The sequence below is a fragment of the Solea solea genome, chromosome 17, assembly GCF_958295425.1.
Source record: "Solea solea chromosome 17, fSolSol10.1, whole genome shotgun sequence".
NCBI lineage: Eukaryota > Metazoa > Chordata > Actinopteri > Pleuronectiformes > Soleidae > Solea > Solea solea.
Genome location: NC_081150.1, coordinates 12,819,677 through 12,844,531, shown reverse-complemented (window position 1 = coordinate 12,844,531; position 24,855 = coordinate 12,819,677). Strand labels below are relative to the sequence as shown.

The following is a 24,855-nucleotide window of genomic DNA, read 5'->3' as shown; positions in this document are numbered from 1 at the left end:
TTCAGTACTCTCTTGGTACTTGCTCTGTGGTTTTCCTGCTTCACTGTGGCTGCTGATGAAGATGGAAAGTCCCCACTGATAGGACGGTCTGACTGTAGCTTTACATCTAAGGCTCTGTCATGTCATGTGTAAGCAGGAGATCGAGAGCAGTGTGGAGGGATGGACTGATGACCTCACTTCCTTGTTCCTGCTGAGGGACTCCTTGGAGGGTGTGGTTAGTGCAGATGACATCACTGTCCTACAGGAACGCCTCCAGCTGCTACAGCGCCAGTGGGAAGAGGTCTGCCACCAGGTAAATACGCACAGTACTCAGTACACGTTCTTGTGTTTTTTTATATATTCTATCATTTAAAAAAAAAAAATGCTTACTTGTGTAATTGCCACTTATCTTTTACTTGTAGTGGTGACTTATTGGGCACCAGAGGAAAAACGATTTCTTTACCAAGTCCTCGTAGAGCACATCTATACATGATAAAGTTATTGCTAACTTTCCATATCCATGGCTACACTTAATGCATCACAGGATCAACACTGCTAATTTGAGTGTTGTTGTAAATATGAGAAGGAATTAAAGCATTAGTGTAGCATATTTTCTATCTTTATTACACACCAGGTCAGCAAAGATATTTTGATGTGCAGACACTTTTTGCTTTTAGGCTTATTGTCAATCCTGTCCAGCACTCATTGTTTATTAAAATTGGATATGTGTGTTTTTGAACACTTACATTTTTTACCTGACTCTGGTCATGTGTATATATATATATATATATATATATATATATATATATATATATATATACATACATAACTAAATTGTCAAGTTTTATTACTTATTTTTTTCATATTTGGTCTGTTTTGTCATCACTCCATTGCTACATGTTTTCTATCATATTCTTATTCTTTCTGTCGTCCTGTCCCTGTCCTCCACTGTGTCCTCTGTAGCTTTCCCTGCGCAAGCAGCAAGTGAGCGAGAAGTTGAACGAGTGGGCTGTGTTCAATGAGAAGAACAAGGAGTTGTGTGAGTGGCTCACACAGATGGAGAGCAAGGTTTCTCAGAATGGAGACATCAGCATTGAAGAGATGATCGAGAAACTGCGCAAGGTGATTTCAGCACAAACTTAAAATGACCTACATCACAAACGTGTGTATAAATGAATGAACTCAACATGTTTATTCATGCAGACGAAGAAGAAGAACAGGGTCAGAGTGATAGGAAGAAAGTTGAAATTGCTCTTCCTTATTTATTTGTTAATGGCATAGTCACAACTTTAATAAATAGCAGTTAGACTGCTTGCTTAAAGACATCCTTTTGAGTGGTTTGCTCAGGAAATCTTCCTGCAGTCCGTTTTAATGTCAGTCTCATTTTGAACACACACTGGCGCTGTACACCACACTGACAGCTCCCCATGTTAACCTGCTCTGTGTTTGTACCCCAGGACTACCAGGAGGAGATCAGCGTGGCTCAGGAAAACAAGCACCAGCTGCAGGTTAAGGGTGAACGCCTGGCCAGGGCCAGCCAAGACAGCAAGGCAGCCGATATTCAACACAAACTCAGCAAAGTCAGCGAGCGCTGGCAACACCTGCTGGACCTCATTGCTGCCAGGTGGGTGCACAAAAATCTTATAAACAGGTGGCGAGTGTTATTTGACAATATAGTTTGTGTTGTCTCTGTGAATGTGGAAAGGAAATGTCCTGAAATGACAGGCTGGTATTTACCTGCTTTTGAACACCTGGAAGTGAAAGCTATTCCTGAGTTTGTTTACACTTGACCCTAAAGCTCCCTCTTTGTATTACTCCTTTTATTGGAAAAGAGATTATATTAGTGGAGGAATGCTTCGGTCTGGCTTTGTTTCCCTGGTAACCTTCCCACGCTGTAGGACATGTAATGGGAAATTCTTTTTCCCACAATGCTGCTGAGGCATTTCCTGAGCTCCTCATTGGTGTCAGTGGGGTTTCCACTAAGTGGAGCTGCAAACCAAGCAAAGAAGTCACATTCCTCATCATTTGTTCTCTTCGTGCCTTTTTGGCACTTGGCTTTTCTGAGTTGGAACCAGTTTGCTACTGACTATGACAATCCAAAATGTAATGTAGACTCTATCTATTTATTTGTTCTGTGTTTATTTAAAGGGGATAGAACATATTAGAGAACACCATACACAATGCATATGTAACTATGCTAAAGTTACGTGCGATTTAAGTCCATACTCCCTTGACAGTACATACAATTTGTCAGCGATATAGTTATCACTGGAAAATAAAAACTCCATGTTCTGTATGTTGTTGTAAATTTAAACAACCTTTGGCTGTGACTACCTCTGTTTCCACCACCCCAGCTGTCCTCTGGTTATGGCCCTCTGGGTCTGGGACTGAGTGTGACCTCATACGGACAGCTGCACTCTCTTTGTCCCTTATATCTGTCTGTAACAGAAAAACATCAAGGACAGGGACTCTACAGCTGTCGTGGAGAGCAGAAATCCTTGCATATTAGCTTTAATTAGCAATTTTTTTTCTTGTGGGGGGAATTTCTTAAAAAAAATAAAATAAAAAAATCTGCTCACTGTGCACTAATATTTATGTATGGAGCCAGCAGTCTGTGCTGCTGTTCTCACTCCCTCTGTGTGTATTTGGTGTCTGGTATGCCAACACAGGCCAGCTCTGTGGCACATGCCTGTGACTGTAGGTCTCTTTTTAGAAACAGCAGCACATGTCACTCTTAGGCACACACACACATGCCTGTTGCAGTTCTCTTTTTTAACCATGGCCAGCAACAGTTGATAAGTCACAGTTGTGCCACCCAACCACTACCTGCTGACCCTCCCCCTGCTGCACAGACAAGAGTTTACAAAAAGCCCCGCGTGGAGCTCGCAGATGAAAGAGAAGAGTGTTTGGAGCTACACTGTAACGCTGTAACAACATTACTGTTGTCGGTGGGAATTTTGCACCCTCATGGTTTTGGATTTAGGGACGGATACTATGGCAGGGTGCCCGAGTGAGGAGTATCTGCCAGACTGCGACTGCGATGTCAACAGGCAGGACAAACTTGAGTTTTTGTGGTTTTATGTTTTGTTGTTTTTTTAAGACCGACTGTACAGGTTTTACAGCACTAAAATAGTCTCATGCAGTTTTTGCTTTAGCCAGCCTGTCTGTGTTCCCAGCTCAGGGTGGAGTACAGTAAGATCCAAACAGATTAGAGAATAGTAGGCATGTTAATGTCAGTGTGAATAAAGCATTTTAAAATGAGGGGTTTATTTAGGCCCTGTGTTAAATAATGTCCAAAGCTCTGCACTCGCTTGAATGTACCACGTTATGTTGTATTGTGACGTGTGGAACTGAGACCATTCCGGTCATGACGGAGTTGGAGGTAATAAATCTTTCCTCTGACCAGTGCAGTCAGTTTTAGTTTATAGTAACTAGGTGGAGTAGACCTTACTCAACGTGTCCATTGTTTTTGACTTAAGTTTGTTTACATAATAAATCATTCATTCTCATCATGTGTGGCAGATAGAATTGCATTACTTACAAGGGTGAGGCATTGAATGTTAAGCTCAGTGTGTGAACTGTTGTAAGAGCTGGATGTTGTTTCATTTTAAACTTGATTCACATATTATGATTGCAGTTGTCAGAGTTAGGAAATGTCTGGCATTTGCAGATCCAAAATGGCTCCCAGTTGTTGTGTAGGGGTAAAATAAGGTTTTATCACTTACCAACATAAATTTGTCCAGCATTGAAATAATAATTCTCATACTTTGTCTGTGTTCGTGCACATAGCATGTGTTTTTGCCTTATTGTTTACATGGTGTTGATATAATTTGCAACTCTATAAATATCATCAGAAATAAACATTATTTATATCCTGATAATGTTAAATGACATATGGCCATATGTATTTCAACCACTATTCATGCTTTTAATAGTAATATAACTTAGTAAACTGTCCAATAATCTGACAACATATTTTGCTTCATATGTTGGCTCTGGCTTTGTCTCACTAACAGGGTCAAGAAGTTGAGGGAGACTCTGGTCGCCGTGCAGCAGTTAGATAAAAACATGAGCACCCTGCGTTCCTGGCTGTCTCACATTGAGACAGAGCTGTCCAGACCCATCGTCTACGACACCTGTGACGACCAGGAGATTCAGAGGAAACTCAACCAGCAGCAGGTAGATACCACCACACGTACACAATCATGAGCTGTGCACATGCAGAGCAGAAAAAATAGATATTCTGTTGTTTACAAGCTTGAATAACTTGACAGTGAATCTCTTAATTCTCTTATGCAATGACTATAAGCATACTTATGCACACTGGCATATATTATATGTACATATATGTCCATTTTAGTCAGTTCTTCAATTACAACATGCAAACTCCACACAGAAAGGTGTCCAATCTCCACACAGAAACTGGCAATCTTCTTGCTGCAAGGCAACAGTGCTAGCCATGTGTTCCACCGTGTGGCCCCCTGTCAGTTATAGATATTAAAATGAATACTAAGAGCATAACAATGTGACTCAGGCAGAGATGGTGGAAAATGAGCGGCAGCTTGAGTCATGCTACGATTTCCTCAAGAGCTGAGGAAATCGTAGCATGACTCACGCCTCCATCTCTGTTGTTAGCTGAAAACAAGCCCACGGTAGGTGTCAGTGAACTTCATGCTGCTCTAAATCTGCTCTTTCTCTCCAGCACACAAACACGTAGTTTCCCAGGCCGACTTTTCTGGCTGCATATTGTTGGGAAGCATTTGGTGAACTGCAGAAGTAACAAAACCCACACACCCTTTATTGCAACCGATGAGAGGGTTTTTAATGTACAATAATGTTACAGAGAGATCTCACTTGATTTGTAGGAGCTGCAGAGGGACATAGAGAAACACAGCACAGGTGTGGCGTCCGTGTTGAACCTGTGCGAAGTCCTGCTCCACGACTGCGATGCCTGCTCCACAGAGACGGAGTGTGACTCCATCCAGCAGGCCACCCGAGGGCTGGACAGACGCTGGAGGAACATCTGTGCCATGTCCATGGAGAGGAGGCTCAAGTCAGTGCTTGTTGGATAAATGCTTATATACTGTATTCACATGCATTAACTGGTGATTAAATCTAGATTCCATTAGATAACCCTGTTGTTTGTTTGCAAAGGGTAATCATAGATAGTTGGGAACATACAGTATATATCAGAGAATTAGTAGTATTGTAGCCATAACATGGGTGGATATTCTTTGCAGGATTGAGGAAACGTGGAGGTTGTGGCAGAAGTTTCTGGATGATTACTCCAGGTTTGAGGACTGGCTGAAGACCTCAGAAAGAACAGCAGCGCTGCCAAACTCCTCTGGAGTTCTTTATACTGTGGCAAAAGAGGAGCTCAAGAAGTTTGAGGTGTGTTTTGTTTTTTTTCACTTTTCAAGATCAGAATGTGTCATACCTGCTTTTACACTGTTTACATGCAAACATTTGTGGGTGCACGAGAAAGGAAAACAGACACAAGGTTTTCAGTTGTCCAGGTCATAGTCCTCAAGTGAACGTGATTTGAAGTTAAAAAAGAGCTCTTGTCCGACTTTTTTATTTCTCCCTGTGAGTTGCATTGGAACACAGAGAAAGTCTCTGCAGGGTAGAGGATACAGAGAAAGGGAGAAGTGTCATGTTACTGAAACTCATCTGCACTGGTCTGCTCAGCTGCCACAGTCCATCAGTGTGCACGTGCACATTCCTGCTGGCTCACTGTCTGGCCTGGGCCACTGCCATCTGCCCTGCTTGTGCCACATTACAAACCTCAACAATAAATTCCTCAGTGTACTACAGGATTCTAACAGAAAGCTGATTATTGTGACGTTTAAAGCACAAATGTAATATTGCATTTATAGTGTTTTAAAGAGAGCCTTACTGACTTATTCCTAGCTTTAAAGTGTTCTTGTGTGTTTTGGTTGCAGGCCTTCCAGCGTCAGGTGCAGGAGTGTCTGACGCAGCTAGAGCTCATCAACAAACAGTATCGCCGCCTGGCTCGTGAGAACCGCACCGACTCCTCCTGTCGTCTCAGAGAAATGGTTCATAATGGAAACAAGCGATGGGATAACCTGCAGAGAAGAGTAGCTGCCATCCTGCGCAGACTCAGGGTAATATCATGTTCTATTATCCTCTAGTATAGTAATTATATCCTACAGCTTTATCAAAAAGTAAACTGAGTATTGTTTTGTCTCTCTGTGTTCATGCAGCACTTTATCAGCCAGAGGGAGGAGTTTGAGACGGCACGAGACAGCATCCTGGTGTGGCTGACGGAGATGGACCTCCAGCTCACTAATATCGAGCACTTCTCTGAGTGTGACGTACAGGCCAAGATAAAACAGCTCAAGGTGAGATGTGACTCGATGTTTTAATACTGTGAAGATTTTGGAGGACGCAAGAAGCCGACATGATACAGAGCACAGTCTACAGTGTGTTCTAGTTTAAAATGGAATCTACAGTATTTGTACAAAACTGAAATCTACCATGTTATCCGCTTTATTGTATCCAGTAAGGTGTAGCTAAACATCTGCAGTTTATCAAAACAGAACCTTTTTCTCTTCGAGATATAATATAGAAAAACATTTCAGTAATGATATCACTGTTAGACGAAGCTCTCCTTTGTTCTAAACCTGTGCTGTGCTGCATGTGTGGGTGTGTGTTCCAGGCGTTCCAGCAGGAGATCTACCTGAACACGGGGAAAATCGAGCTGGTGTTCAGACAGGGCGAAGCTCTGATTGAGAAGAGCGAACCTCTGGACGCAGCTGTCATTGAGGAGGAGCTGGAGGAGCTGCAGAGATACTGTCAGGAGGTGTTTGGGCGAGTCGACAGATACTACAAGAAACTCACACGGCTGCCTGTGAGTGCAGATACACAAGCGACTTCATCATGTAGCACAAAGAAAACCTGAAGTAATGTTATGGCAGTAAACTGAAAAAGCCCTGTATAGACATTAGGGATGGGTCATGATTATCAAATAATCGATGTGTCATTTTTATTTTTAAAAGTCGATTTGCGTGTGCAACTATTACGTTGACGTACAAAGGCAATTTCCCTGCTTTTCATAGAAACCAGTGTATTGTATTCTGCATTAGATCAGATGGATCTGATGGAGGCGGATCTCAGAGGTGGGACTACTATATAGTAGAGATGTCTACCTCTATGGAGGTAACATACAGTAAAGATTAGAAATAAAACTTTTTCTAAATCACTGAACACAGTTTTTAAGATAATTTGAGGCAAGAAATTAGTCATGTAGAATTTAATGTGGTTCATATATCAAGACATATTTATAGTTTGGCAGCAACATTGTTGGAGGTCAACAGCCCTCTGTGCTCACACTGCAGCATTACCTCGGCCTGTCCTATTGAAATGAACCACTAGCACTGGAACTGATTTTTCAACAATTATTCGACTAATAAGATGCGACCTTTGTTCAGACCTTTGAATTTTTTTTTTTCCTGGATTGCCCACCCCGATTCCCTAATATACATTACTAAATGTTCTCTACAGCTGTCGTCGTTCACCTCCTGTGACATAGTGAAAACATGTGTCAGCCATAGTTTCACACTGACAGATGGCCAGGAACAAAATGCAAACTGTTCCAAAATATGTCACACTGACATGTTAACAGTCATTACACCACATATAAACACCTCCCAACCTGCATTCTCCCACTTAATGAAATTTAAGAATGTTTACAGAGTGTGTGATCTTCCGTGTTCTGTGTGCATTCTCCTCTCTGCAGCTGGCTGACGATGAGCTGGACGGTTCAGACAGAGAACTTGACATGGACGAAAGTGCCGACCTCTCTGAGCTTCAGTGGGGCGACTCTTCTTCACCGCAATCGTCCAGTCGCCAAGCCACAGCTACGACCGCCATCCGCGCCGACCGCTCCGGACGAGATACCCCAGCCAGCGTCGACTCCATCCCGTTAGAGTGGGACCACGACTACGACTTGAGTAGAGGTTTGGAGAGTCCTGGAGGACGAGGTCATGGAGAAAGAGGAGGGCAAGAGGAGGAGGAGGATGAGTATCTGAGGACAAATACCACAGTACTGTCAGGTTGGTCTGATTTTACATAATGTGTCATGGATAGTGGACTTAATGTGTATATTATGCCGATTTGTGGTGCATGGAAATATGAGAAGTTTTTCCATTGCTGATTCTGAAGTACATTTTAGGTCATTTTGCATGAAAGAATGATATAGTTTTTTGGCAAAATTGTGACAATGTTGCATTGTGCACTGGCTAAATTTCATTTCATTTGTCTTTAATTCAGTGCACAGGTCAGATTTCTCTGCAGTCAAATGTACATCATAGACGATTAAGGAAGTTTCCTGTAACAAATGATTAATGAAAATACATTTACTCAAATTTAAAACTGAGCTGTTACTTTAACTTGTAGCAGGCAATTTAAAACAGATGAGATGAAATAAATAGAATGTATTTGATAATTTGAAGTCAATATCTTTGGTCAAATAGAATTAGTTGAAAATGTTTCAGTTGTAAGGAAGTAGTAACTGCTGCTTTTCTGGTGTGGAAAACAACATGACACTCCAGGAAAGTATAAATTATGGTGCTAGTATTTATTTTTGCTTCATATATTCCGAGTATTGTTTCATGTTAACGTTTTGCTGTGGAAAACAGGGAAGCATTTGAAAGCTTTTTGAAGTGTTCTGCTACTCAAACATTCACATAAACAAAAATATTCAGAAATCCAGATCTGGCATTAAGACATCAAGGCCAATGCATCACCAAATCTTTTTAGATTTATAAAAAATAATACTTTTAGTCACATTATAGCCAATACATGTTGTATGTTTCTATTCCCAGATATAGTTATCCCAGAGAGTCCAGAGGCCTATATAAAACTGACTGAGAACACACTGAAATCGTCCTCTGGTAGGCAGCTTCAATGGAGCATGAATTAAAGGAGCATGCCACAAATAAAACAAACCTTTTTTTAACACAAGTCTGTTACCACCCATCATCAACGCTGCATGAGCCATCATCAAAATAAAACTTTGCGCTTCTCTTTGCAAAGATGACACCATTGCATGCTCACTAAATATACTACCTTTTTTCTTTTTTTTTTTGCATTTAACAGCTAATAAAATTGTCCAGTGGGTCAAAGCTAGATTTGTTTTCTCCTTTTCTGAAACCATTTTACATTTTCTTGCATTACAGATTAATGCATGCCACTGCACCGTCAGTCCACACTCACTCGCATGCTAATGAAACCTTAACCCTCCTAGTTCCCACTGACCTTGTTGTGACCTGTGTGTAGGGGAGCCAGATCAGCTGGAGGCCAGTCTGAGGCAGCTGGATCAGGCTCTGGACGCTGGACGATATCACCTCCAGCAGAGAGAGGCCAACGCCAACCGCTCCAGCCCTGAAATTGACTCCACATACATGGGCTATGTAAGTCCTATTCATTTTTACTTGTTTAAGTTTATGACATCAGTCATCAGTGTGCTGAAGCTAAGTGTAGAAAGCCTCATCTAGAAATGCTTTTGTCGTATTCCAGATGCGTTTGATGGGAGAGTGTCGAGGCAGCATAGACGCTGTGAAGAGAACAGAGGAAGAACTCACTGAAGACGAGGATGACATGCCAGGCCTCAACAAGCCCACCAGCACAGACACTCAGAGCGCTGGTCAGTTATAAATACACACACACACACACACACACACACACACCATTTTCAAACACTGCAGGAGGACAGACAGATGGCCTCTTCATGTAAATCCAGAATGAGCTGATGTGTTAACTGGATCTATGAACCTTTTTTTTTGCCTCCAGGTGTGATTGAGCGCTGGGAGCTGATCCAGGCTCAGTCACTAAGCGAGAAACACAGACACAAACAGAACCTGCAGCAGTGGCAGCAGCTGATCTCAGATGTGCAGACCATGAGAACCTGGCTGGGTCAGTCTGAGGTGGAACTGAGGCAGCTGCGAGGGCTCGAGCTCAGCACGGACATACACACCATCCAGCAGAGAATCAAGACGCTCAAGGTTAGTGCGCTACACGTGCATCTGTTTCAATTACTGTAGTAGAACAAACGTTTGACGAGAGATAACTTTTTTTTCCCCACAACTCAGTTCTGTATTTGAGCCAAATTCCCATCTAATAAAATCTTATAAGTGTTATTTGCTCTTATTATCTTTGATAATTTATCTTTGCCAAATATGGATCATGCAACCATCAGATTTCTTTGTCCTTCTTCACATTTTTGGGTGCCGACCACTTTGCCCTTGAACTCACCCTCACATATTCAAACATACCAGTCCAGCTGTTGCTGCCTGTGCAAAACATTAGGCAAGATATCACTATTCTATAAATGAGAGGCATCTGACATATCCTGATCATCACAGTCTAATCTTGCTGAGCTATATCTGTTGGCAGTTCAGCTATTCTCAGCCTTTTCTATCCAGTAGCACCATGAAGTCATGCTACACTGTGTTGTGTACATGGTCTCATTAATTCCTCACACTCATGTGTCTCGCTCTCAGGAGCTGCAGAGGGGCATGGACGCCCACAAATCGGAGGTTCTGTCCATCAACCTGAGCAGCGCAGACTTTCTCCAGACAGAGCCCGACTCTGAGGAAGCCTGGGAACTGAGGGACGTGCTGAAAGAGATGAACTCGCGCTGGGATCAGCTCGGTAACTCACTGGAGGACTGGAGGGAAGAACTGCAGAGGGCGCTGATGCAGTGCCAGGTATAAAAAGATGCAAAAATATTTAGTTTTTTTTGAATCATTACAGTGTTTTGTTTCTTAGATTAAATGTTTTTTATTGTATGAGTGTATGTGCCTGTGAAGGGATCTTTTAGTCCATACTTTTAAGGCAAATTTCTGTTTCATACTATGTTGAATTGTTGTCACCAACAAAGATTTGAGATAATCTATCTATAAAAGTTTCCTGTATGAAACCAGGATTAAAATTAAATAGACTTAATACTGACATTTTATTTATGCACACACAAAACTGTAATAATAAATAAAAAAGAGACGAACAAGGCTAACTGTGAGTAACACCACGTGTCCTTTCAGGAGTTCCATGAGATGAGCCACGGTCTGCTGCTGTGGCTGGAGAACATCGACCGCAGGAGGAACGAGGTGGTGCCAGTCCCTCCCAGAGTGGATCGTGAGACATTACGAGCTCATCACAAGACTCTCACGGTACTTTTCTCCACCTCTGGCTTTGTGTTCATCAGGCTGTATTTGAAGTGTCAGCTTTTATATCACGCTCACTGTGAAAAACCGAAAAACCTCTTTGATGCCCAAAGCTGACTTTAAGGTCCACAGAGTTTGGAGAGGAAAGTCATATTTGTTCAGATGGTCTTCAAAAAGATTTTATAATTGTATTTGTATATTACTTGTAGGAGCCTAATTGCAATTCATGTTGAATGTGATAATTAGCACATCATTTCGTGTTTATGTGAATCATAGCTATTGGGAAAATAGCTTTTTGTGTTTGAGAGTGTTTTATCTCATGAAGAGATGCAGACAAACTGCTTCAAAAAATAGGACGTTTTTCTATATAAGACTACAGGAGAAATATTCCAGATTAGATTCAGTGATAATAGAACACACACACACACACACACACACACATTAACGGCCCTCCCTCTTCCCTGCAGCAAATTAAGCGCGAGCTGCTGGACTCGCAGCAGAAGGTGTCTTCCCTTCAGGAGCTCTCGTCGCACCTGCTGGTCAACACGAGGCCTCAGACTCTGCTGCTGCAGTCACAAACCCCGGAGCAGATCCAGCCGCTGGGCAGCGAGTGTCTGGAGGCTCAGGAAAAGGTGCATGTGATCTGGAATAGGCTGAGGCTGCTCCTGAGGGAGGTCAACTCAGACCTGGAGGGTCTGGAGAGGAGACTGGAGGCTGTGGACGTACAGCAGGTCAGAGTCGTGAATTTATTATGTAGAAATCTCAAAATCTTTCTCTCCATTAATAGATATTGACTGTTATTTTTTGATGATTTTTTCAGGATTGTTTGCCGTCGTCTGCTGTCAAATCAGAAGTCTGTGGATCAGCTGGTCCTGTGACAGACGTGAATGTCCAAAGCCGCAAACGACTGGTAATGTTTTACCTCATGTTCTCCAGCAGGGGGAGTCATCACGGTCACCCAAACATTCTCCGCTCTCCTCCCTGTTTATTTAAATGGTTCTCCCTTTGCAACAGCTCTGCTAACGTGTAAATGAAAAAGTTTATTTTTGCTTGAGATGTTTTATGCTGCTCCTCTCCCCACACCATGTTGATCTGCTAAAGTTTTTACAAGAAAACCTGGCTTTTCTGTTTAGTAATGGATAGATTGATATTGTATTTTAGAAGAAAAAAATGTTTTATTGTTAATAACAAAAGTAAACATATTTGATTTATGTTGGGGGGGTTTTTAACATGACTTTTCAGGATTTAAGTCTTGAGAAGCCAGATTTCTTGGGTCTAAAAAAAATCAATCACTGTCATTGATTATGTTGCTGCTCCTTCGTTTGTTGATGATTCTTTCTTAAGCAAAGTTATGGCTCTATTTATGTTTTTTTTCTGTCATCTGAGCCTTGGTCTTGATTTGCCCTTGACTGAAACATTCTTTTTCTTTCTTTTACCCCTCCCTGCTCATTATGTGGTACAGCCCCGAGGCAAAAGTAGTCAGGCCCACCCAGGACACGCTGAGAGCGGCCCGCGCCACAGGTACCTCTCTCCTGAGCTCTAGAGACACGGGATGCTGATGGAACCAAAGCTACAGCCAAATAGAAGCTTTTTTTTTTTTTACAGATTTTGCTAATTTAAAAAACATTACATGACAATCAGTCATGTTTTCCTCATTAGGTTTTAATTGATAAATGGCTTCAGGCTTTAAACCTGTGTTCCATGATCCTCCCTGACTCTAGAGGCCATGTTACCACCTCTAGGGAATCGCCTACATCAGGCTGCTCCCTTTCTCCTTTAAATGTTTTATTTCGCTGCTCCTCTTTGCCTTTGCTTCTCTTTACACCTCATGAAAACATACGTTTTGCTTCTCCATTCTCAGAGTGACTTTGTAGAACTCTCCTTGCCCACTAGATGGCATTATCTGAATCCCAGTAACCCTAACCCTCCCTCCTCCTCCTCCTCCTGAGTCCTGGTTCCTTGAGCTCTGTTTTTCTTTCTCGTGTTTCCCTCCTGTTTCATTCTTTTCATAGTTGTAAAGGCAGGATACGATGCTTACGCTCCTGCGGCTTTTTCCTTCTACCTTAACTCCCACTTTCTTTCCTTTGTTTCCTTTCCAGACTCCTAACTCACTCCCTTCTCTGACTGTGTCATTCCATTAATGCCAACAATAACACACAGGCCAAATTCTCGGCTACTACTAAACTAGTCTTGTCATGAGTGTTTGTCGTGTGTGAATTTGTATCCCACTCTAATGGGCTGTGGAAATTAAAATCGAACAGAGCAGGAGAGGTTGCCTGGCCTTAAAACGTTAAGCTACGTATGTAAACGTGTTCACGGCAGCTCTTTTGTTAGACAATGAATGAGATTTGCTGCAGAGTGAGCGACTGGAGGCGTGTCGGTGCGTCTGACCTTCCTCCAGCCTAAAGTGAAGATGAGTCGCGGTTAAGAACATGCTGTTCCTCTCCTCCAGTCTTGGCTCGAGTGGAGTCAGTCTCCAGGGAGGCATTTTGCATTTCTTCTGCTTCTGTTTGGAATGAGACGTGGCATTGAACTCTCACACACTCGGCTCGAAATCCAGAGCGTCCCCCCGCATCCCCCCCCCAGTGAGACTCGGCCAGCTACTTTCAAATGCTCATCATTAAAACTTTTCTTGTAGTGTGTGCTGTGCCTGTTTTGTGTGTTTGTGCAGGTCCACTGTACGTGTATCTCTGTGTTCAACTCTCGTCTCCTCTCTTCTCTCCCGTTAATGTTGTCAAGTGTTTTTTTTTGACATGACATGAGTAACAAAGTATTTGCAAAACATCAGAGACATTTCCTTTGACATTTCCAGTGAAAAATGTCCATCCCGACTCTCTTAAAGGTCCAGTGTGTAAACGTGAAGATAAACTCATACTTAAAAAGTGTACAATCACCAGATTATGAGAGTCAACTTCGCTCTACTGAGGTTGCCATTGTGTATAATCATGTTTTAACCGTAGCCCACAATGGACAAACTAAACATCGTTTGAGTTTTGATGCTAACTGAAGGCTACATAGGTTCTCCAATACAAGTAGTGCTGGGAGAGAAATTCAGATGCATTTTTACACACTGTACCTTTAATTTCTCCAAAAGCAGAAATGAATTTATACAATGACACAGTTGTGATTTTGGGTTAGAGGTTGGAGCATTCTTCACAACAGAAATGCAGACGAGGAAAAAAAAGAGGAATTTTTAATAACAAAGCACTGATTTGCAAATACTAAGAGCTCAGGTCTGTTCTGTGTCCTGTCCAACTCATGTCTGTGTCTTCCTGCAGCCGGAGCAGATCACCAGGCGCCGCTGGCTGCGTTTCCTCCCGTTCTGACCTCCCGGATGGTGACGTCTCCTCTTCGACCTCGTCCTCCACCTCAAAGGGCCAGTCCTTCCTGCTGCGCGTCCTCAGAGCTGCGCTCCCCGTCCACCTGCTCCTGCTGCTCCTCATCGGTCTCGCCTGCCTGGTGCCCATGACCGAGCAGGACTACAGCTGCCACCACGCCAATAACTTTGCTCGCTCCTTCCATCCAATGCTGCGTTACACCAACGGACCTCCGCCCATTTGAGGAGCACATGAATTTCGTAAACCTACTGCTTTGCCAATGACTCAGCTGACTCCTGTGAATGTTTCTTTCTTCACTCCGTGCCCTAAAGCTAAAAACTCCTTCCCCCTTGCTGGGGAGCCACATCCATCATGAAGTGTGTCAGAGAAGATATGAAGACCCTCCCTCATGAACGTTGCACATTCATTCTCCTAAAGTCACCTCAACCCTTTAAATCACCAACTCTCCAGAATAAATGGACCTTTCCTTGGAGTCTCCTCCCTCTCCTCACCTAAATATTTCATGTCGTTTTAACTTAAATGTAAATGTATATATTATTTTTTCAAGGTTTCTGAAGAAGCCTGTGAACTCAATTAAAAACAAAAACAAAAACAAAGCACTATATATATGATCTTATATTTTGGGAGCCAAAGTCGACCATGCTTTTTTTTGTCCATGATATCCAGTGCTGCTACTATTTATTTAGTGTTAAATCAGTTCATAGATTGTTAGTATTATGAAGATGAAGCTCCGCCGCTGTGGGACATTCACCTGTTACATTGTAGACTAGAATCAGTTTGAATCATCGTCCAGGAGAAGAAAACACATTTGAAGAACGCATCAAAACAAAATGACTGAAACGGCACAGAAGCAAAACTCAACAGGAAGGATGAAACTGAGATTCTTTTTTTCTTTTTTTTTTGATTGACAAATGGAAAGAACCAGTGTTAATCTGAACCTGGAGCACTGACGCGAGCACCGTCTATGGTACTGCACTGAAGCCGTCCAGCCAACATGGCCGACTTCTTTCCCCAAGAGCCAAGGCTTGTGTTCCTGTTTTTAATTTCAGTATTTAATCAACCGGAGCCGATATGTAAAAAACAGTGTGAGCTCTTTTGTTTAAAAAAACAAAAAACAAAAAAAAACTTGATTTGTAAATTATTGTTGAAATGCCTTTAAATCCGGGGCAGTTATTTTTTTATCTTCATGTTTGAGCATGCACTTGAAAGTCCTCTGCTTTTGAGAAAGCCAATCAATCACTGGTAGTGTTTTTAGTACATGGCTGTGACATTACAGGAATAGTGTGCTTTGTAATAACTGCGCTTATTATTCTGCGGTGGCGCGACCTCAGGGCCACTGCGTTGTCAAAACAGAATCTGTAAAAATAAAAAAAAAATGAAATATGAAAACGGTTATTTATGTATGTACAGTTTGCTAATGCCAACTCCATTGAGAATATTCTCTTTGCAAATAATAAAACATGAAATACTCACTTCTGTGGCTTTTATTTTGATGCACAGTGAACAAATGACAGTCGCATCAGACTGAACAGCTCTCAAATCTAAAGTTCTCACATGTGTCTATGTAACAAAAGACAGGGTTGAGCTGGTAGGTAGTCATTTTTTACATGATCAAATTGTTGAACGTCAGGACGAAATCAATGCTTTGCACACAAACACCTGTGGAACGTTTGGCTGCCCTCATTATTTAATCAGCGCTCCAGGATAAAATCACACAATTTGTTTGGGAAAAACTATTTAAACATTTTTTAAATAGTTTTTTCTCCCCAGAAAAGTGATGACTTTTTTGACTGATTTTGGATGACATACTATACTATGGTGTTTTGGTGTCATTTAGGATAACATACTATGATATGTGTCTACAAGGTTGGTGTAGTGGTTAGTCCTCTTGACTTTGAAAAAAAAGATCACGGTTCAATCCCTGATTGGAGCAATCCTGTGATGTGTTGGTGTCATTTTGTACGACACACTATGTATAGTATAACGTTTTTGACAGATTTTGGACGACCTACTATACTATGACGTTTTTGTCAAAATTTGGACGACATACTATACTATGACTTTTTGGACAGATTTTGGACAGCATATTATAGTAGGACTTTTCTGACTGATTTTGGACGACATACTATAGTATGATGTTTTTGTCAAAATTTGGACGACATACTATACTATGACTTTTTGGACAGATTTTGGACAGCATACTATAGTATGACTTTTCTGACTGATTTTGGAAGACATACTATACTATGACTTTTACGGGTGATTTTGGACGACATACTATAGTATGACTTTTTTGACTGATTTTGGACAACATACTATAATATGACTTTTTTGACAGATTTTGGACAGCATATTATAGTATGACTTTTCTGACTGATTTTGGACGACATACTATAGTATGACTTTTCTGACTGATTTTGGACCACATACTATAGTATGACTTTTTTGGGTGATTTTGGACGACATACTATACTATGACTTTTTTGACTGATTTTGGACGACATACTATAGTATGACTTTTTTGGGTGATTTTGGACAACATACTATACTATGACTTTTTTGAGTGATTTTGGAAGACATGCTATAGTATGACTTTTTTGTCAAAATTTGGACGACATACTATATTATGATTTTTTTGACAGATTTTGGACAGCATATTATAGTATGACGACATACTATAGTATGACTCTTTTGACTGATTTTGGACAACATACTATACTATGACTTTTTTGACAGATTTTGGACAGCATACTATACTATGATGTTTTTGGAAGACATACTATAGTATGACGTTTTTGTCAAAATTTGGACAACATACTATACTATGACTTTTTTGAGTGATTTTGGAAGACATGCTATAGTATGACTTTTTTGTCAAAATTTGGACGACATACTATACTATGACTTTTTTGACTGATTTTGGACGACATACTATAGTATGACTTTTCTGACTGATTTTGGACGACATACTATACTATGACGTTTTTGTCAAAATTTGGACGACACACTATACTATGACTTTTTTGACAGATTTTGGACAGCATATTATAGTATGACTTTTCTGACTGATTTTGGACAACATACTATAGAATGACGTTTTTGTCAAAATTTGGACGACATACTATACTATGACTTTTTGGACAGATTTTGGACAGCATACTATAGTATGACTTTTCTGACTGATTTTGGACGAGATACTATTCTATGACTTTTATGGGTGTATTTGGACGACATACTATAGTATGACTTTTTTGACTGATTTTGGACAACATACTATACTATGACTTTTTTGACAGATTTTGGACAGCATACTATACTATGATGTTTTTGTCAAAATGTGGACGACATACTATACTATGACTTTTTGGACAGATTTTGGACAGCATATTATAGTATGACTTTTCTGACTGATTTTGGACAACATACTATAGTATGACATTTTTGTCAAAATTTGGACGACATATTATACTATGACTTTTTGGACAGATTTTGGACAGCATACTATAGTATGACTTTTTTTGACAGATTTTGGAAGACATACTATAGTCTGACTTTTCTGACTGATTTTGGACGACATACTATACTATGACTTTTTTGAGTGATTTTGGACAACATACTATACTATGACGTTTTTGACTGATTTTGGACAACATACTATACTATGACTTTTTTGACAGATTTTGGACAGCATACTATACTATGATGTTTTTGGAAGACGTACTATAGTATGACGTTTTTGTCAAAATTTGGACGACACACTATACTATGACTTTTTTGAGTGATTTTGGAAGACATGCTATAGTATGACTTTTTTGTCAAAATTTGGACGACATACTATACTATGACTTTTTTGACTGATTTTGGAAGACATGCTATAGTATGACTTTTTTGACAGATTTTGGACGACATACTATACTATGACTTTTCTGACTGATTTTGGACAACATACTATACTATGACGTTTTTGTCAAAATTTGGACGACATACTATACTATGACTTTTTTGACAGATTTTGGACAGCATATTATAGTATGACTTTTCTGACTGATTTTGGACAACATACTATAGTATGACGTTTTTGTCAAAATTTGGACGACATACTATACTATGACTTTTTGGACAGATTTTGGACAGCATACTATAGTATGACTTTTCTGGCTGATTTTGGACGAGATACTATTCTATGACTTTTATGGGTGATTTTGGACGATATACTATAGTATGACTTTTTTGACTGATTTTGGACAACATACTATACTATGACTTTTTTGACAGATTTTGGACAGCATACTATACTATGATGTTTTTGGAAGACGTACTATAGTATGACGTTTTGTCAAAATTTGGACGACATACTATACTATGACTTTTTTGAGTGATTTTGGAAGACATGCTATAGTATGACTTTTTTGACAGATTTTGGACGACATACTATACTATGACTTTTCTGACTGATTTTGGACAACATACTATACTATGACGTTTTTGTCAAAATTTGGACGACATACTATACTATGACTTTTTTGACAGATTTTGGACAGCATATTATAGTATGACTTTTCTGACTGATTTTGGACAACATACTATAGTATGACGTTTTTGTCAAAATTTGGATGACATACTATACTATGACTTTTTGGACAGATTTTGGACAGCATACTATAGTATGACTTTTCTGACTGATTTTGGAAGACATACTATAGGATGACTTTTTTTGACAGATTTTGGAAGACATACTATACTATGACTTTTTGGACAGATTTTGGACAGCATACTATACTATGACTTTTTTGACTGATTTTGGACGACATACTATAGTATGACTTTTCTGACAAAATTTGGACGACATACTATACTATGTCTTTTTTGACAGATTTTGGACAGCATACTATAGTATGACGTTTTTGTCAAAATTTGGACGACATACTATACTATGACTTTTTGGACAGATTTTGGACAGCATACTATAGTATGACTTTTCTGACTGATTTTGGACGAGATACTATTCTATGACTTTTATGGGTGATTTTGGACGACATACTATAGTATGACTGCCACACGGTGGTCTAGTGGTTAGCACTCTCGCCTTGCAGCGAGAAGACCCGGGTTCGAGCCCCGGTTGGAACAAGGGCCTTTCTGCATGGAGTTTGCATGTTCTCCCCGTGTGTGCGTGGGTTCTCTCCGGGTTCTCCGGCTTCCTCCCACAGTCCAAAAACATGCAATGTGGGGATAGGTAAATTGGACACTCCAAATTGACCATAGGAGTGAGTGTGAGAGTGAATGGTTGTTTGTCTCTATCTGTGTGTGGCCCTGCGATGGACTGGCGAACTGTCCAGGGTGTACCCCGCCTATCGCCCGATGTAGCTGAGATTGGCACAGCACCCCCCGCGACCCTCTGGCAGAGGATAAAGCGGTAGATGATGACTGACTGACTATAGTATGACTTTTCTGACTGATTTTGCACGAGATACTATTCTATGACTTTTATGGGTGATTTTGGACGACATACTATAGTATGACTTTTTTGACTGATTTTGGACAACATACTATACTATGACTTTTTTGACAGATTTTGGACAGCATACTATACTATGATGTTTTTGTCAAAATGTGGACGACATACTATACTATGACTTTTTGGACAGATTTTGGACAGCATATTATAGTATGACTTTTCTGACTGATTTTGGACAACATACTATAGTATGACATTTTTGTCAAAATTTGGACGACATATTATACTATGACTTTTTGGACAGATTTTGGACAGCATACTATAGTATGACTTTTTTTGACAGATTTTGGAAGACATACTATAGTCTGACTTTTCTGACTGATTTTGGAAGACATACTATACTATGACTTTTTGGACTGATTTTGGACGACATACTATACTATGACTTTTTTGAGTGATTTTGGACAACATACTATACTATGACATTTTTGACTGATTTTGGACAACATACTATACTATGACTTTTTTGACAGATTTTGGACAGCATACTATACTATGATGTTTTTGGAAGACATACTATAGTATGACGTTTTTGTCAAAATTTGGACGACACACTATACTATGACTTTTTTGAGTGATTTTGGACAGCATACTATACTATGACTTTTTGACTGATTTTGGACGACATACTATAGTATGACTTTTTTGTCAAAATTTGGACGACATACTATACTATGACTTTTTTGACAGATTTTGGACAGCATACTATACTATGATGTTTTTGGAAGACGTACTATAGTATGACGTTTTTGTCAAAATTTGGACGACACACTATACTATGACTTTTTTGAGTGATTTTGGAAGACATGCTATAGTATGACTTTTTTGTCAAAATTTGGACGACATACTATACTATGACTTTTTTGACTGATTTTGGACGACATACTATAGTATGACTTTTCTGACTGATTTTGGACGACATACTATACTATGACGTTTTTGTCAAAATTTGGACGACATACTATACTATGACTTTTTTGACAGATTTTGGACAGCATATTATAGTATGACTTTTCTGACTGATTTTGGACAACATACTATAGTATGACGTTTTTGTCAAAATTTGGACGACATACTATACTATGACTTTTTGGACAGATTTTGGACAGCATACTATAGTATGACTTTTCTGGCTGATTTTGGACGAGATACTATTCTATGACTTTTATGGGTGATTTTGGACGACATACTATAGTATGACTTTTTTGACTGATTTTGGACAACATACTATACTATGACTTTTTTGACAGATTTTGGACAGCATACTATACTATGATGTTTTTGGAAGACGTACTATAGTATGACGTTTTGTCAAAATTTGGACGACATACTATACTATGACTTTTTTGAGTGATTTTGGAAGACATGCTATAGTATGACTTTTTTGACAGATTTTGGACGACATACTATACTATGACTTTTCTGACTGATTTTGGACAACATACTATACTATGACGTTTTTGTCAAAATTTGGACGACATACTATACTATGACTTTTTTGACAGATTTTGGACAGCATATTATAGTATGACTTTTCTGACTGATTTTGGACAACATACTATAGTATGACGTTTTTGTCAAAATTTGGATGACATACTATACTATGACTTTTTGGACAGATTTTGGACAGCATACTATAGTATGACTTTTCTGACTGATTTTGGAAGACATACTATAGTATGACTTTTCTGACTGATTTTGGACGACATACTATACTATGACGTTTTTGTCAAAATTTGGACGACATACTATACTATGACTTTTTTGACAGATTTTGGACAGCATATTATGGTATGACTTTTCTGACTGATTTTGGACAACATACTATAGTATGACGTTTTTGTCAAAATTTGGATGACATACTATACTATGACTTTTTGGACAGATTTTGGACAGCATACTATAGTATGACTTTTCTGACTGATTTTGGACAGCATACTATAGGATGACTTTTTTTGACAGATTTTGGAAGACATACTATACTATGACTTTTTGGACAGATTTTGGACAGCATACTATACTATGACTTTTTTGACTGATTTTGGACGACATACTATAGTATGACTTTTCTGACTGATTTTGGACGACATACTATACTATGACGTTTTTGTCAAAATTTGGACGACATACTATAGTATGACTTTTTTGACTGATTTTGGACGAGGTACTATTCTATGACTTTTATGGGTGATTTTGGACGACATACTATAGTATGACTTTTTTGACTGATTTTGGACAACATACTATAGTATGACGTTTTTGTCAAAATTTGGATGACATACTATACTATGACTTTTTGGACAGATTTTGGACAGCATACTATAGTATGACTTTTCTGACTGATTTTGGAAGACATACTATAGGATGACTTTTTTTGACAGATTTTGGAAGACATACTATACTATGACTTTTTGGACAGATTTTGGACAGCATACTATACTATGACTTTTTTGACTGATTTTGGACGACATACTATAGTATGACTTTTCTGACTGATTTTGGACGACATACTATACTATGACGTTTTTGTCAAAATTTGGACGACATACTATACTATGACTTTTTTGACAGATTTTGGACAGCATATTATGGTATGACTTTTCTGACTGATTTTGGACAACATACTATAGTATGACGTTTTTGTCAAAATTTGGATGACATACTATACTATGACTTTTTGGACAGATTTTCGACAGCATACTATAGTATGACTTTTCTGACTGATTTTGGAAGACATACTATAGTATGACTTTTTTTGACAGATTTTGGAAGACATACTATACTATGACTTTTTGGACAGATTTTGGACAGCATACTATACTATGACTTTTTTGACTGATTTTGGACGACATACTATAGTATGACTTTTCTGACAAAATTTGGACGACATACTATACTATGTCTTTTTTGACAGATTTTGGACAGCATATTATGGTATGACTTTTCTGACTGATTTTGGACAACATACTATAGTGTGACGTTTTTGTCAAAATTTGGACGACATACTATACTATGACTTTTTGGACAGATTTTGGACAGCATACTATAGTATGACGTTTTTGTCAAAATTTGGACGACATACTATACTATGACTTTTTGGACAGATTTTGGACAGCATACTATAGTATGACTTTTCTGACTGATTTTGGACGAGATACTATTCTATGACTTTTATGGGTGATTTTGGACGACATACTATAGTATGACTGCCACACGGTGGTCTAGTGGTTAGCACTCTCGCCTTGCAGCGAGAAGACCCGGGTTCGAGCCCCGGTTGGAACAAGGGCCTTTCTGCATGGAGTTTGCATGTTCTCCCCGTGTGTGCGTGGGTTCTCTCCGGGTTCTCCGGCTTCCTCCCACAGTCCAAAAACATGCAATGTGGGGATAGGTAAATTGGACACTCCAAATTGACCATAGGAGTGAGTGTGAGAGTGAATGGTTGTTTGTCTCTATCTGTGTGTGGCCCTGCGATGGACTGGCGAACTGTCCAGGGTGTACCCCGCCTATCGCCCGATGTAGCTGAGATTGGCACAGCACCCCCCGCGACCCTCTGGCAGAGGATAAAGCGGTAGATGATGACTGACTGACTATAGTATGACTTTTCTGACTGATTTTGCACGAGATACTATTCTATGACTTTTATGGGTGATTTTGGACGACATACTATAGTATGACTTTTTTGACTGATTTTGGACAACATACTATACTATGACTTTTTTGACAGATTTTGGACAGCATACTATACTATGATGTTTTTGTCAAAATGTGGACGACATACTATACTATGACTTTTTGGACAGATTTTGGACAGCATATTATAGTATGACTTTTCTGACTGATTTTGGACAACATACTATAGTATGACATTTTTGACAAAATTTGGACGACATATTATACTATGACTTTTTGGACAGATTTTGGACAGCATACTATAGTATGACTTTTTTTGACAGATTTTGGAAGACATACTATAGTCTGACTTTTCTGACTGATTTTGGAAGACATACTATACTATGACTTTTTGGACTGATTTTGGACGACATACTATACTATGACTTTTTTGAGTGATTTTGGACAACATACTATACTATGACATTTTTGACTGATTTTGGACAACATACTATACTATGACTTTTTTGACAGATTTTGGACAGCATACTATACTATGATGTTTTTGGAAGACATACTATAGTATGACGTTTTTGTCAAAATTTGGACGACACACTATACTATGACTTTTTTGAGTGATTTTGGACAGCATACTATACTATGACTTTTTTGACTGATTTTGGACGACATACTATAGTATGACTTTTTTGTCAAAATTTGGACGACATACTATACTATGACTTTTTTGACAGATTTTGGACAGCATACTATACTATGATGTTTTTGGAAGACGTACTATAGTATGACGTTTTTGTCAAAATTTGGACGACACACTATACTATGACTTTTTTGAGTGATTTTGGAAGACATGCTATAGTATGACTTTTTTGTCAAAATTTGGACGACATACTATACTATGACTTTTTTGACTGATTTTGGACGACATACTATAGTATGACTTTTCTGACTGATTTTGGACGACATACTATACTATGACGTTTTTGTCAAAATTTGGACGACATACTATACTATGACTTTTTTGACAGATTTTGGACAGCATATTATAGTATGACTTTTCTGACTGATTTTGGACAACATACTATAGTATGACGTTTTTGTCAAAATTTGGACGACATACTATACTATGACTTTTTGGACAGATTTTGGACAGCATACTATAGTATGACTTTTCTGGCTGATTTTGGACGAGATACTATTCTATGACTTT

The 24,855-nt window shown here is 39.3% G+C and overlaps 1 protein-coding gene across 6 annotated transcripts in view; it reads left to right on the top strand.

The window, feature by feature from the left end:
* syne1a (spectrin repeat containing, nuclear envelope 1a) overlaps positions 1-15,975 on the top strand; it is a 118,868-nt gene extending 102,893 nt beyond the window's left edge. For 4 of the 6 annotated variants that reach the window (XM_058613593.1, XM_058613589.1, XM_058613594.1 and 1 more), the window contains 20 exons: positions 137-292; positions 943-1,101; positions 1,437-1,603; positions 3,996-4,158; positions 4,845-5,032; positions 5,220-5,370; positions 5,922-6,104; positions 6,204-6,341; positions 6,659-6,850; positions 7,739-8,054; positions 8,826-8,894; positions 9,280-9,413; positions 9,520-9,646; positions 9,793-10,004; positions 10,503-10,709; positions 11,043-11,171; positions 11,633-11,896; positions 11,986-12,075; positions 12,628-12,686; positions 14,444-15,975. In XM_058613593.1, coding sequence (XP_058469576.1) covers positions 137-292; positions 943-1,101; positions 1,437-1,603; positions 3,996-4,158; positions 4,845-5,032; positions 5,220-5,370; positions 5,922-6,104; positions 6,204-6,341; positions 6,659-6,850; positions 7,739-8,054; positions 8,826-8,894; positions 9,280-9,413; positions 9,520-9,646; positions 9,793-10,004; positions 10,503-10,709; positions 11,043-11,171; positions 11,633-11,896; positions 11,986-12,075; positions 12,628-12,686; positions 14,444-14,726 — 3,387 coding nt within the window. In that variant the 3' untranslated portion in view covers positions 14,727-15,975. The remainder of the gene's footprint in view (positions 1-136; positions 293-942; positions 1,102-1,436; positions 1,604-3,995; positions 4,159-4,844; positions 5,033-5,219; positions 5,371-5,921; positions 6,105-6,203; positions 6,342-6,658; positions 6,851-7,738; positions 8,055-8,825; positions 8,895-9,279; positions 9,414-9,519; positions 9,647-9,792; positions 10,005-10,502; positions 10,710-11,042; positions 11,172-11,632; positions 11,897-11,985; positions 12,076-12,627; positions 12,687-14,443) is intronic. The other 2 variants (XM_058613595.1, XM_058613592.1) reach the window with 1 other exon arrangement.
* Positions 15,976-24,855: the final 8,880 nt, after the last annotated feature.